We start from the raw sequence: 12,576 nt of genomic DNA, 5'->3' as shown, positions 1-12,576 counted from the left end.
TTATTATTTATAGAAACAAAAATGTTCATTGTACAGCTGTTCATCTATTCTGGACCATACTAAAGTCATTTGTTACATAATTAGGGGTTTGAAGGGACCAGAAGTCCAAAACTTTGATCAATATTATCTTGAAAAGGAGAAATATTTTGAAAAACATTGTATAACAAAAGTTGCTGAAAATAATGTTGTGAACAATGTGATACCTAAACATTTTTCGTTGGTGGCCCCAGTAAGGAGTTGAAGGGTCGGCCCCTAAAACACAGTTGTTCCGATATCTCTCTAACGGTTAATAATTCGTGAACACTTGTTGAATAAAATATGTTTATATTTGCGAGACCTTTAATTTGATATCAAGGAAAAGGGGCTGACCCTTCAAATTAGGGGGCAGGAGGGCTATGCTACAAAGTCTTTTTATAGTAACCTTTTTTAGAGCGATAATTTGTTATTAATCCTAAAGCAAAAATAAAAGCTTATTAAGTTTAATGTAAAACTGAAATCCGTTTTAAAATCGGCCGATGCATTACAAAGATATAGGTGTTTGAAAATTGACTTTTCTGGAAATTTTGATTCCACATTCTTGGTAAAGAAAAGAATGTTATGTTCATAGTTTAATTAACTCGTACCTAAAATATATCGATAATTGTTAAATCGTACTTAAACAGATTCGGATTTGTATTTGCTAAGTCGTTCTTGAAATTGATAATGTTATTGCTAATTCGTACCTAGAATCATTTTGATTTTGTGAACTCGTACCAAAAATAATTCGATTTTTTTTTCTTTTTGTTTTATTTACTTATGTTTATTGGTTTAAGAACTCTGCTTCTCAGAGACAGTTTTAGCTTTACCTTCGACATTATCGGAAGACCCACTCGTTGCATTGCAACGAGCTTTGCTCTAGTTCTTCTTCTTATTCTTCTTCATCCAAATTTGTCCAGGCCGTAACTTAAATACCCTTTGACATTAAGACTTCAAACTTGGAACATAGGTATATGGTGTTAAGAAGGAGTGCACGCCACCAAAATTTTTGACCTTGACCTAATTTGTTCTTCAAGGTCAAGCTTTTCATAAAAAATATTGTCCGGACCATAACACAAGACTCCTTTAACATACATACTTTTAACTTGTATCATAGATAGATGGTATATAACCTAGTTTAACCTTACCAAAATTTTTGACCTTGACCTAGAATTTTTATTTCAAGGTCATATTAGAAAAAACTTCATTGTTCAACTCCTGAATATACTTTGACAGAAGGACTTCAAACTTTAAACAAAGAACAATAATAATACACTTAGGTATACTATTGAATAATATTTGACCTTGACCTTGTTTTACTCAAGGTCAAATTAAGAAAAATTATAAAATTTTGTCTGGGTCATAACTTAAATACCCTTTGACATTAAGACTTCAAACTTGGAACATAGGTAGATGGTATTGAGAAGGAGTGCATGCCACCAAAATTTTTGACCTTGACGTATTTTGTTCTTCAATGTCAAGCTTTTCATAAAAAATATTGTCCGGACCATAACACAAGACTTCTTTAACATACATACTTTTAACTTGTATATTAGATAGATGGTGTATAACCTAGTTGAACCTTACCAAAAATTTTGACCTTGACCTAGAATTTTATTTCAAGGTCATATTAGAAAAAACTTCATTGTTCAACTCCTGAATATACTTTGACAGAAGGACTTCAAATTCAAACAAAGTACAATAATAATTCACTTAGGTGTGCTATTGATTTATATATGACCTTGACCATGTTTTACTCAAGGTCAAATTAAGAAAAAGATAATATTTTGTCTGGGTCTGGGTAACATATAGCTGACATCATTCTTTTTCAATTGTTAAATTTGCCCCATATTACAATCCTTAGGGAGAAGGGGAGACATGTGTTTTTTTGTAAAAAAACCCAATACCCACTAGTTTACATGTATATCAACTTCAAACTTAGTTTTACTTTTCGTTTAGTAACTGAATCTCTGAATTTCCAAATCCTAGTACTTATATAAAACAAACATGACAATAAGAACCTTGGCATATGTTTCATTTACAAATCTGGCACAAATGGAGCCAAAGAATAACTTAACATTGTCTAGTCTTAAAACACATGAAGGATAAACATGGCTTATGCTGTTTTATCAATTTTTCTATGCTCTGTCATATCATGTTGCCATTTATCTAGAGGATATTCAATTTCTGCAACAAAATGAGTGTCTAATATCTCTCTTAATCGTAGTTTGGCATTTAAAATGTTAGTTCCTTCTTTAGTAGATATGGTCAGAATATCCTCGAATTGTATCAATTTGTGTGGCTGTAAATCACTAGGATAATTGGAAATGCTGTCTGAAAAACAAAACAGAAAAAACAGTTTAATTTCAATTTCATATACCTCCCTCCATTTCAAATGTCAATACTGGGTACTTTAAGCTGAGTTTTAAATAAAGTTGTATTAAATTAAGGAAAATGATGATCAACCTTTGATTATAAAAGTAATTGATATGCACATGTATAAACTTCGAATAAAAACTATTTTAAAAAGATTTTCTGAAGAGAATTTCAGGTTAGAAGGTCAGAGAGAGAGCTTAAGCTTGAGCTTGGTTTACCTGGTAAGCTTTTGATTCTTTCAATGATGTCTTCAACAATAGATCCATCGTGGTCACAGTCTATTTTGTTGAGTGCCAACACGGCCGGTTTGTCCACCAAGTAGTGTTTATACATTTCTACTTCCTGTTGGAACAAAATAGGACTGGCATACATGCAAAATTCTGGCACATTAGACTACTGTATTTTTGGTAAAATTAAACCTCAAATACATTTATTCGATAATTACATTCTTGAATTCATCTAGCCTTATTTTTCACCAATATTTAATATTGAAATATTTTTCCTACGATCAATTTTTAAATTTTATTTAAAAATAGCCTAGAAATGCATCCTGAATTTTTTGGGGGGCATTAACAGGTTTAATTGCAAATAAAGAAGAAATAATATATCAAGGAAAATTATCCGACACTGAGGAATGCCGCGTCTGTCCTTAAGGAATAGGCCCATTTTATGATTTTTTGTGGGTAGAGTAAAGTGAAGAGAAACCTATCCATTGTGTAAAGAGTTAAATGAGATGAAGCTTACTCTAACTACTGGTTTGATAAATTTTCCTGAGAATTACTTTCCTTGACACAATCATAGCAATACTTTATAATTTTTACTAAGAGTGTCCTTTATCAAAAATATTGGAATCCACTTCGTATGAAAATAGAGACAGAGTAACCACAAAATTGTTAAAAGCTTGAAATTGATGAGTTGTCATAGTGCAACTTAAGGTACCTCACTACATAATGACTTAAACTTTTTAAGACACTTCGTCACAAGATGGCAATTTAAATGTTTTATAAAATTGAATGTATTGATTTGTCAAAATAGCAGCATAGTTCAATGGTTAAAGTATCTGGCTTGTGAACTGCAGATCATGATTTTGAATCCCCTTGAGGTTTTTGTTCATATATACATTAAAATTAAACTTGAAAATCATAAATTTTATCCAAAATTGCATATTTTTTGCCTATTTGACAAATATACTTCTTATGCATCATGCTATCATAATCGAGAAATTTTTTGCTGATTTGAGAAACTATTTCAAGATGTAGTAGGCCACCTTAATTTTTCACAAAATGACTGAGTTAGGACATTTCCTGAGATTCAAATGACCTATGATACAAGTTTGTTTTTATGGAGGTAAAAATAACAGTACCGGTACTTGTATCTTAAACACACGAACGTGTAGAAGTAAAAGTACCCTGTTCAAAATGAGTATGGTTTCAATGGGGTCCCTGAATGGAAACCTGGTATTGAGCTGGAATCCATTGATATCAACCAGGAAGAGGAGGAGCTTGGTGCGTTCAATGTGTTTCAGAAATCTGTGCCCCATTCCGACATTGTCCCATGCCCCCTCAATCAGACCGGGGAGATCGGCCACTGCGACCTTCCGACCATCTTTGTAGTCCATCCACGCTATCCGCGGTTTTATAGTTGTGACTGTAAGAGAGAGGTGATGTTCATTCATACCATAACAATTGCAGAACATTGCCAAATACATGTACCTCTAAGCGTCTTTATTCTAAATTTCATCAACCTACACGGGTAATCTGCTATTTTCCATCCACCTGATGTTGTTACTGCTGAACCAAATGTTGACTTCCCAGCATTTGGAAATCTATCCAATTAAAATATATGATTCTGAACTGAATTCATTATTCGGTGAACAAGATAGAGAACTGAGAGGATTTTTTTAAGCTGTAGATGATAAAGTATTTTCCTGAGTTCCTTCTCCAATACTTACCCCACAAGACCAATGTCTGCTATCAACTTGAGGTTTAAGTCAACTGTTTTAGTTTCCCCCTTTACCCCCAGGAATCCATTGGCAGGGCTCCCTCCAGATCCCCCTTTGGCCACAATAAATTCCATCCCTTCCTCATCCAGATCACCTGAAGCAAGTAAATAAAGATGGCATTAGAATTATCCAACTGAAAACATTGTCCATGTGTGCAATGAAGAGATTTCAATCTGACTGGCTGTAAAGCTTCAGCTAGATATGAGTTTTAAAGCTCCATTTGAGAGTTTTAAGCACCTACCTATTATTTTATTTTGATGTTCAACTGTTATGCCTAAGGGAACTTCTAACACCAAATCCTCTCCCTTTTCCCCCAGCAAGGCAAGTTTTCTAAGAAGAAATAATAAAAATAAATCAAATCACAGGTACCCGGTAAATGAAACCAAAACGAAAATTATGCTTACTTTAAAACAGACACAATGGTTTGTTGCCAACTCTTTAAGAGACAAAATTTGATCTCTAACCTTTAGAATGATCTAGATCTGTATATAACCATAATTCAAATAATCTATTTTCAATATGATTACCTATACTAAAGATTTTGGTCATTAACAGTTCTTCTTATTCAAGGTCCAACATATTATTTAAAAAAAAACTCCTCCTCTGAACACTTCTTTACAGATAATTCTCAAAATTGCTATTCATATACACCGGTATGAAACAGGGTTATAGAACTCACTTGCATGGTTTTCCATCAGCAGCTTTGAATCTCTGTTGTGGGTAACTTGCCTTGATATTTTCTAGCATTGCTGTTTTTGAGGCCTTAATAATCACATTCCCACCATCCCCTCCTATGCCACCATAACGAGCCAATCCATAACCACCGGAACCCCCTCTCATTACTGCATGCAGTCTATCCATAAAGAAATCCTGCAAATTGTCAAAGTTGCTTCTTGTAATAAATGTGTAACAGATTAGGGGGATGACGACAACTTTTAGGGTTGAACTAAAAAAAACAAGCAGTGCTCTAATAATTGAGCTAATTATTTTATATTTTTATTAAATTATTGAATGAAAACAAATTTATTGCATAGATTTATAATGGATAATGTTTACATCTTTTCTCCACCCAGAAGTCACTTTGAATACCTCGCATAATTTTTCAACTTATTATTGGAGTACCTTAATCTTTTTTGCAATGGAAAATCCCTGTAAAATTCTTATTTTTAACCGTGTATTGAAGCCTGACAAGCTAGAAGGGCATTTCAAATGGAAAAATCTTGGGATTCTTACCTTTCTCTTTGTTGTCTTTTTGGCTTCATCACCTTTTTCGAAGTCATCTTCAAATGTTAGATTACTTTGAGAAGAGTGCTTGCTCTCTGTTGGATTCCGCGATACATAAGGTTTAGAGTATTTCTTTTTGTAATTTTTTTTGTTCTTGTTTTTGTTGCCATACTTACTGATATTACAAATTTGATATTCTGTAAGGTTAACAAGTTTTTTACTGAATAAACGATTCACTTGCGAGATTGCGATAACCAATGTCGTGGAGGCTGCCATTTTTATTTGTTTTAAAATCTCCACAAATAAAAGAGTTCGCAAAATCAAACTATTTTAATAATTAAATATCTGTTTTCGAGCCATTATCGGTTTTATTATCATAAATTTTGTGTTTTAAAAAATTTGGTATTTTAGTACAATTTATTTATCCACCCGTTTTGTTTTTCTTTTCCAATTCATGTCAATTAGAGTCCTTTTGGGTTATTACATTTTATATGTACTTAATTCTCCTCCATCTCAAGAGAGTTCCACAATTTGACCACATGATTTCAGAATGGCAGACGAAATTGAAGGTGCCAATGTTTTGGCTCAAGCACTAAAGGCGCAGGTAATGCTACATTTAAGTTTTGAATTAAATGTTTTTTCTTAATTGTTAAGATGTGTGTATCTTTGATTAAGTTATTATTTTTCCGAAATGTTTTAATATTTTTATATTGTGTTGTGTCGTTCTATTTTACGAACTCCGTCCCAGTTCGTGAACTCATTTTAGCAGAGAGAGAGAGAGAGAGGGGGGGGGGAGCATCACAGTACAATATTTAGCAACTACTGAACGGGTGAAAAAGCGGGCTATATTCTATTAAAATAACAGATATGTTCATGTAGCAAATCAGAGATATTTTCTGTTTAATGTGTGTTCATAAGCATTTGCCTTCATTTGTGTTGAAGAAATAGGAATTTTGGTAAGTGTTAATGAGTGCCTGCTGTTCTGAAAAGGCCTCTTGATCAATCCTCTGTAAGTTAGTCACAGAAATATAACTAAAGTTGTACTGCTTTCCCCCCATTGATCTGATTTTAAAAAAATGTGCAAGTAAGTTACATGTACTTGTCAGTTTGGGAGCATAACATACTGGTACATAGATTTTTTATAAAACATGAAATGTGGAAAGATGACATTCTGAAAGTCATTTGATATTATATTTTGTGCTTTTCAACTAGTACTTGAACATCACATATTATGTTTGCAAGAAAATGACCATTTTCCGATTTGATATGGATTAAACCGTTAAAATGGTTCTACACATGTATATATTTCAGGGAGTAGAGTACATGTTTGGAATTGTTGGCATTCCTGTTATAGAAGTGGCATATGCTGCACAAGCCCATGGAATCAAATACATTGGGATGCGCAATGAACAGGCAGTATGTAAAAATCTTTAGAACTTTTTTTAGACAAACTTCCCAGTTGACATACGGTAATTTTGCTGTGTGAAAGACTATAATACACTTATAAATGGTACATAAGTGTTGTGGTACGATTCTGTTTTTCTCTCCTTTGAATTTAGGAATACAGACTGAAATGTATGTGTCTTTACAAAAAATTTACAATAAAATGTTTAATAAAAACCAGTACAGTGAGTACCCAAAAACATGATTTTACCTTTCTAGGCCTCCTATGCTGCCTCAGCAATTGGCTACATGACCGGGAGGCCTGCTGTGTGCCTCGTTGTATCTGGTCCAGGCCTGATTCATGCCTTGGCAGGCATGGCTAATGCTCAAGTCAACTGTTGGTAAGATTAAAATGTCAAAAATATTATATAGTAGAGTCCTTGATTCTAGACATTAGATGAAATTGGAAAAACCTATTCATGGTGTTTTCTTTTTGAAAATGTTCTTTTTATTCATTATTTGATTGATATACGGGTATACCGGTATGTAGATAACAGTGGTGTGTTTTGGTGACTGGTAGTTATGTAGAAAAAATCTTGGACTTTTCACTATTCAAGGTAGACAACTCTTTGATCCACTGCTTTTTCAGGCCACTGATTGTTATAGGGGGCAGCAGTGAGCAGCACCAGGAGGGAATGGGAGCTTTCCAGGAATATCCTCAGGTACTTTCAACATTTGGTGGTGTTGTATTTTTCCCCGATTCTTGTATTTCTATCATCATTATATTCTATATTGTACATTGTTGTTCCATTATTAGGTTGAACTGTGCCGACCCTATTGTAAGTACAGTGCCCGTCCCAGTAAAGTCGAGAGGATTCCCTTCTATATTGAAAAGGTATAATATAGATGTACACAAAAATAATCTCATAATCAAATCAACCATGTTTTTTTGCTTCTTTTTTGAATGAATAATCAGTTAAGAAAAATGATAAAAATAATCTGTAAAATGCTAGTTATTTTAAAGAAATAGGTAGAAATGGAATACTGTTAATTCTTATTTGTTTTAGGCAGTAAGGCACAGTATTTATGGAAGACCTGGGGTGTCATACATAGACTTGGCTGGAGATATGGTCACACAGAAAGTGAATGTAGCAAATCTCAGGTATTTGTCTTGATACCTTATACCATATACATGTATTTGTATATTTTTTTTATATCGTATTATTTTTTGAAAACCTCTATACCTGAACACGTTAAGATAAATGTATAGCTTCTGGATATTTCTAACTTGTCTGATTCAGTCCCAATGTCAAGTGCCTTGATCCTCCCAAAACACTGGCAGACCCAGACAAGATAAAGGAGGCCATTGACCTCATTCAATACGCAGAGAAACCCCTAGTCATTGTTGGGAAAGGTACGTTTCGTTGACATTTCTCTCTGTACATGTATATTGTATACAGGGAAATTTTGGCCCAATTTTATGTTTGCTCCATTCGCCCAAAATATTTCACAACTGTAAACGGATCCAAATATCACAAAGGCAAAAATGTCCCAGTTATGCAATATTAAGGAATTTTAAAGGATCAGTAGAAATGGTGAATAAATGCAAACTAAAAACTTGAGCCAATACATGTAATGATTGCCATAGACATGTGTAAAGATAAATAGAATACAGTTTTTAATGATAATACACAATTCTCAATGATATATTTTGTTGTAATAAGTTTGATGCATATTAAAGTAATAATACATGTATTTATACCTTCAGGTGCTGCCTATGCTAAGGCAGAGAATTCTGTCAAGAGGTTTATAGAGTCCACACGTTTTCCATTCCTGCCGACCCCTATGGGGAAAGGTGTCCTACCTGATGACCACAACCTGTGTGTTTCTCCAGCCAGATCAAAGTAAGGATATTCATTTTTGCAAAAAATTGAAGCGGCAATTTCTGTTTATGTTAGTCTTATCATAATAGTACATGTAAACAATTCTATCACACTAAAGAACAAAGAATTATGTAAGCAAAACAAACATTATCATAACCTACATATGTAGCTCCTTCATTTTCATTATGAGGGCTCATTACTTTCCTTCATACTTTTAGAGCTTTACAAGAAGCAGATGTCATTCTTCTTCTGGGAGCAAGGTTGAACTGGATTCTCCATTTTGGCCTGCCTCCAAGATTTAATCCAAAGGTCAAGGTCATACAGGTAATTGGATAACATTATCTAAGTGGTTTTTTTTTCAATTTCATGTCAAACAAATCTTTTTCATGTAAAGAATGTGTTTATTCCTTCAAAGTTATCTTCCATTCACAATTTGATGTTTATAGTTCATTTAACTATCAACCATTTCCAAAACTTTGATACATTGATATGATACATGTACATGTATACTCACAAAAATGTATTTAGATATAATACATATACTGTATACTGATATGTTTATCTCAATTTTTTTTTTGGCCCATTTGCATAGAATGTTATATAAAACTGGCATGTTTGTACTTTGGACAGTCTATAACATGCCTGTCGTATTTAGGTTGACATTTGTGTGGAGGAGATGAACAACAACGTGCAGAATGCTGTTTCCCTTGTGGGTGATATGGATGCTGTGATGACACAGGTATTTAGATGGTCATAGGACAAAATGAACTTATTTAAAACGATCAGTTTAAGATAAATCTTCTCTAATCACATCGAATTTGATTAATGAATTACTTCTAGGCCAATCCTTTTCCTTTCCATTTGTAGATGAATGACCAACTGGACAAGATTCCCGGTCATTTCCAGTTCAATCCCAAGTCGCCTTGGTGGAGGACACTCAACAACAAGGTCCTGCAGAACCAAAAAGCCGTCCAGGTGAGTACTGCAAGGTGAAAACAGGAGAGGTGACCCTCTGTATCCATTCACATGATTGGGTCAGCATTGAGCTTTTGATCTTTCTATTACAGGCCATGATGGACGATAAGAGTGAACCATTAAACTACTACGCAGCCTACAGCGAGGTAAAGAAACTAGTGATAAAACCTCGAAATATGTGGAATCATTTTCTATAATTCCTGAGGGGTGAGGGAGTGGACTGTCAAAATAAAACTGGTTTTTCCTACATTTTTACTGCCACAGTAAATGACTCCTGTGTAGAGAACAATTATACCATGTCCATTGGGATGTAAATAACTGTGAACATGAATCCAACCTAATCCAAAATATATATTCCTAAGTACTGAGATAAAAGAGTTTGTGTTAGAAAATGTGGATTTTTAGGGTATTATCTACTGAGTGATGATTACTTCAATGTTTTACAACTCAAACTTTCTACACAGTGTTAAATATTGACTTTGACTTACAGATACAAAAGTTTCTCCCCAAGGACTGCATAATAGTCAGTGAAGGAGCCAACACAATGGACATCAGCAGAACCATGGTTCCCAATTACCTCCCACGACACAGGTAAATACATGACATTTAGACACCAACACACGTCTAATGACAGTACATCTTCTACACGCTGGTTCATGTAACTGAAAAGGACAAGGGTCTAGTGGTACCTCAAATCTACAATTTATATGTAGATACTCATTGCATACATACACAAACAGTTTAAGGTATGCTGGTGTCCTTTGTTTTGCTTGTAGGCTGGATGCTGGTAGCTTTGGGACTATGGGAGTGGGATTGGGATTTGCCGTGGCAGCTGGGATCTGGTGTAAGGACCACGCCCCCGGGAAGAGAGTGATATCCATCCAAGGAGACAGTGCTTTTGGGTTTTCTGGGATGGAAATTGAAACAATATGCAGGTAAATGACTAGACATAATGGGAACATTATTTTTTGAGACATAGTTCATGTTTGAAAAAATTGAAACACCATTTACAGATACAAGCTACCTGTGACTTTGATGATCATAAACAATGGAGGAATTTATGCGGGGGTTCCTGAAGATGTGTGGAAATCTCTGCAGGCTGAAGACCTTACACTGATGTGGGTACTTTTATACATAGAGAGTACCGGGGTATTAAATCAAAACTTCTAAAAGCGGTAAAAGAGAACTTATTCTCCATCCTAATTTGATTTAGCTTCTAAACTTGCATAGTGTAGCTACTTGATCTTAGAAATACAATGTATAATGGAATTCCATTTCAGCACCAAACACCAAAACATAGCCATAAATTCATGAATACATATATTTATTAAGATTCTATAAGGAGAAGGGGTTTTCGAAGTCATTAATAATTGATAGCTTAGAACTGAGCATATTACAGCAACAATGAAAACATCAGTTCTTTCTAGAGTAAAATAATTCTAACGAGACGTTCAATCCTCACAGGTCACCCCCTACAGCCCTGATGGCCGCTGCCAGGTACGAGAAGATGATCGAGGCTTTTGGGGGACGAGGATTTTGTGCCAGAAAATGTGAAGAGATCAACAAGTATTTGACGGAGATCACAAAGGATGAGGAGAGGGTGGCGCTCCTCAACATCCTGATTAGTCCCATGTCGTCCAGGAAAACACAGGTAAACAACAGAAATAGTTCCATGTGTACCAAACTATTTTGTATGCCCCGACATGTTACCTATTTGTGACGTGAATAACACAGTACTGGGGTTTCTTTTTTCTACATGTGTTCTTAGACTACTTATAGTTAATTTTACCTCTCAAACAATGTTAAAAGTATATTTAAACTAGAGACAAATTTTCAGCAGAAATGTCCATTGAATTCATTTGTCATTTGGATGACATTTGTTACTAACTGAATATAGAATGTATAAATATTTTGTAGATAAGTGTTTTATGTGCACCAGTACATAAAATACTGATGATATTTTTTTTGCATTTACAGGATTTTGATTGGTTAACCAAGTCCAAAATGTAAAATGTGTGCATGGACAATTAGTAAGATTCAAGTCAAAAACAATCATTTATAATCAGGGAAGGACATGACATTCCATGGGTGTGTTCAGAAAGACTGAATACACTAGGAACCGATTATTGCATGTATTGTTTTACTTTATACAAATGATGAATTTTGATCTACAAAATTTCCAAGAATTGTGCTGATGTTTAGTTGTACGAATAGGTGCTTCAATAATTATACCCAATGTTCCATAGTTCCAGTATAAAATACTGCTGAGCTGCTATTGTAATGCATATCAAATACATCGCACATTATATGAGCATGTAACTCATTCATTATTGCAGCATGTTTTTGATCCAAATACCATATTTATAGAGTATTTCCCATGTGATGAGAAATCAAAATAATGATCAGTTTGTAATAATTTGTCATACAGTGCATTTGCAATATTATGAAGAAATCATTGAACCAGAATTGTGACTTGCCATTGATATAGCAAATAAGCAGTCAGCTCCACAGAGTGAGTAGCAAGCTGTTTTATTTAATGCCATTTTCTATTAATCTGCTGTAAATATTGGTATTATTGTTTATCTGTGATAATTAGATACACTTTTTATATTCAGACTTTTATTGTTGTGATTTTAAAAGAAGTGTGCATTAGTAAGTGCACTTGTTTGATTCCAGCTTAGAATAAAATCTGAAAACACTTGACTGGGGTTTTTTTTC

General features: G+C 34.1%; 2 protein-coding genes across 2 annotated transcripts; one reads left to right on the top strand and one right to left on the bottom strand.

The window, feature by feature from the left end:
* Positions 1–1,734: 1,734 nt before the first annotated feature.
* On the bottom strand, positions 1,735–5,921 carry LOC105325180 (GTP-binding protein 10 homolog). Its single transcript, XM_011424623.4, has 8 exons — positions 5,627–5,921; positions 5,073–5,263; positions 4,635–4,723; positions 4,343–4,487; positions 4,140–4,216; positions 3,800–4,038; positions 2,610–2,733; positions 1,735–2,349 (listed from the first exon to the last, which is right to left on the bottom strand). The coding sequence occupies exons 1-8, from the start codon at positions 5,891–5,893 to the stop codon at positions 2,132–2,134; spliced, it is 1,350 nt and encodes a 449-aa protein (XP_011422925.3). The 5' UTR covers positions 5,894–5,921; the 3' UTR covers positions 1,735–2,131.
* A 147-nt stretch (positions 5,922–6,068) lies between these two features.
* On the top strand, positions 6,069–12,559 carry LOC105325181 (2-hydroxyacyl-CoA lyase 1). Its single transcript, XM_011424624.4, has 17 exons — positions 6,069–6,221; positions 6,929–7,033; positions 7,280–7,401; positions 7,650–7,722; positions 7,818–7,895; positions 8,068–8,162; positions 8,302–8,414; positions 8,769–8,904; positions 9,102–9,207; positions 9,539–9,622; positions 9,751–9,858; positions 9,951–10,004; positions 10,349–10,449; positions 10,635–10,793; positions 10,872–10,976; positions 11,323–11,509; positions 11,836–12,559. The coding sequence occupies exons 1-17, from the start codon at positions 6,168–6,170 to the stop codon at positions 11,866–11,868; spliced, it is 1,713 nt and encodes a 570-aa protein (XP_011422926.3). The 5' UTR covers positions 6,069–6,167; the 3' UTR covers positions 11,869–12,559.
* The last annotated feature ends 17 nt before the right edge of the window (positions 12,560–12,576 follow it).

This window comes from Magallana gigas, chromosome 5 (assembly GCF_963853765.1).
Source record: "Magallana gigas chromosome 5, xbMagGiga1.1, whole genome shotgun sequence".
NCBI classification, from domain to species: domain Eukaryota; kingdom Metazoa; phylum Mollusca; class Bivalvia; order Ostreida; family Ostreidae; genus Magallana; species Magallana gigas.
This window is presented reverse-complemented; position numbering and strand designations above follow the sequence as displayed.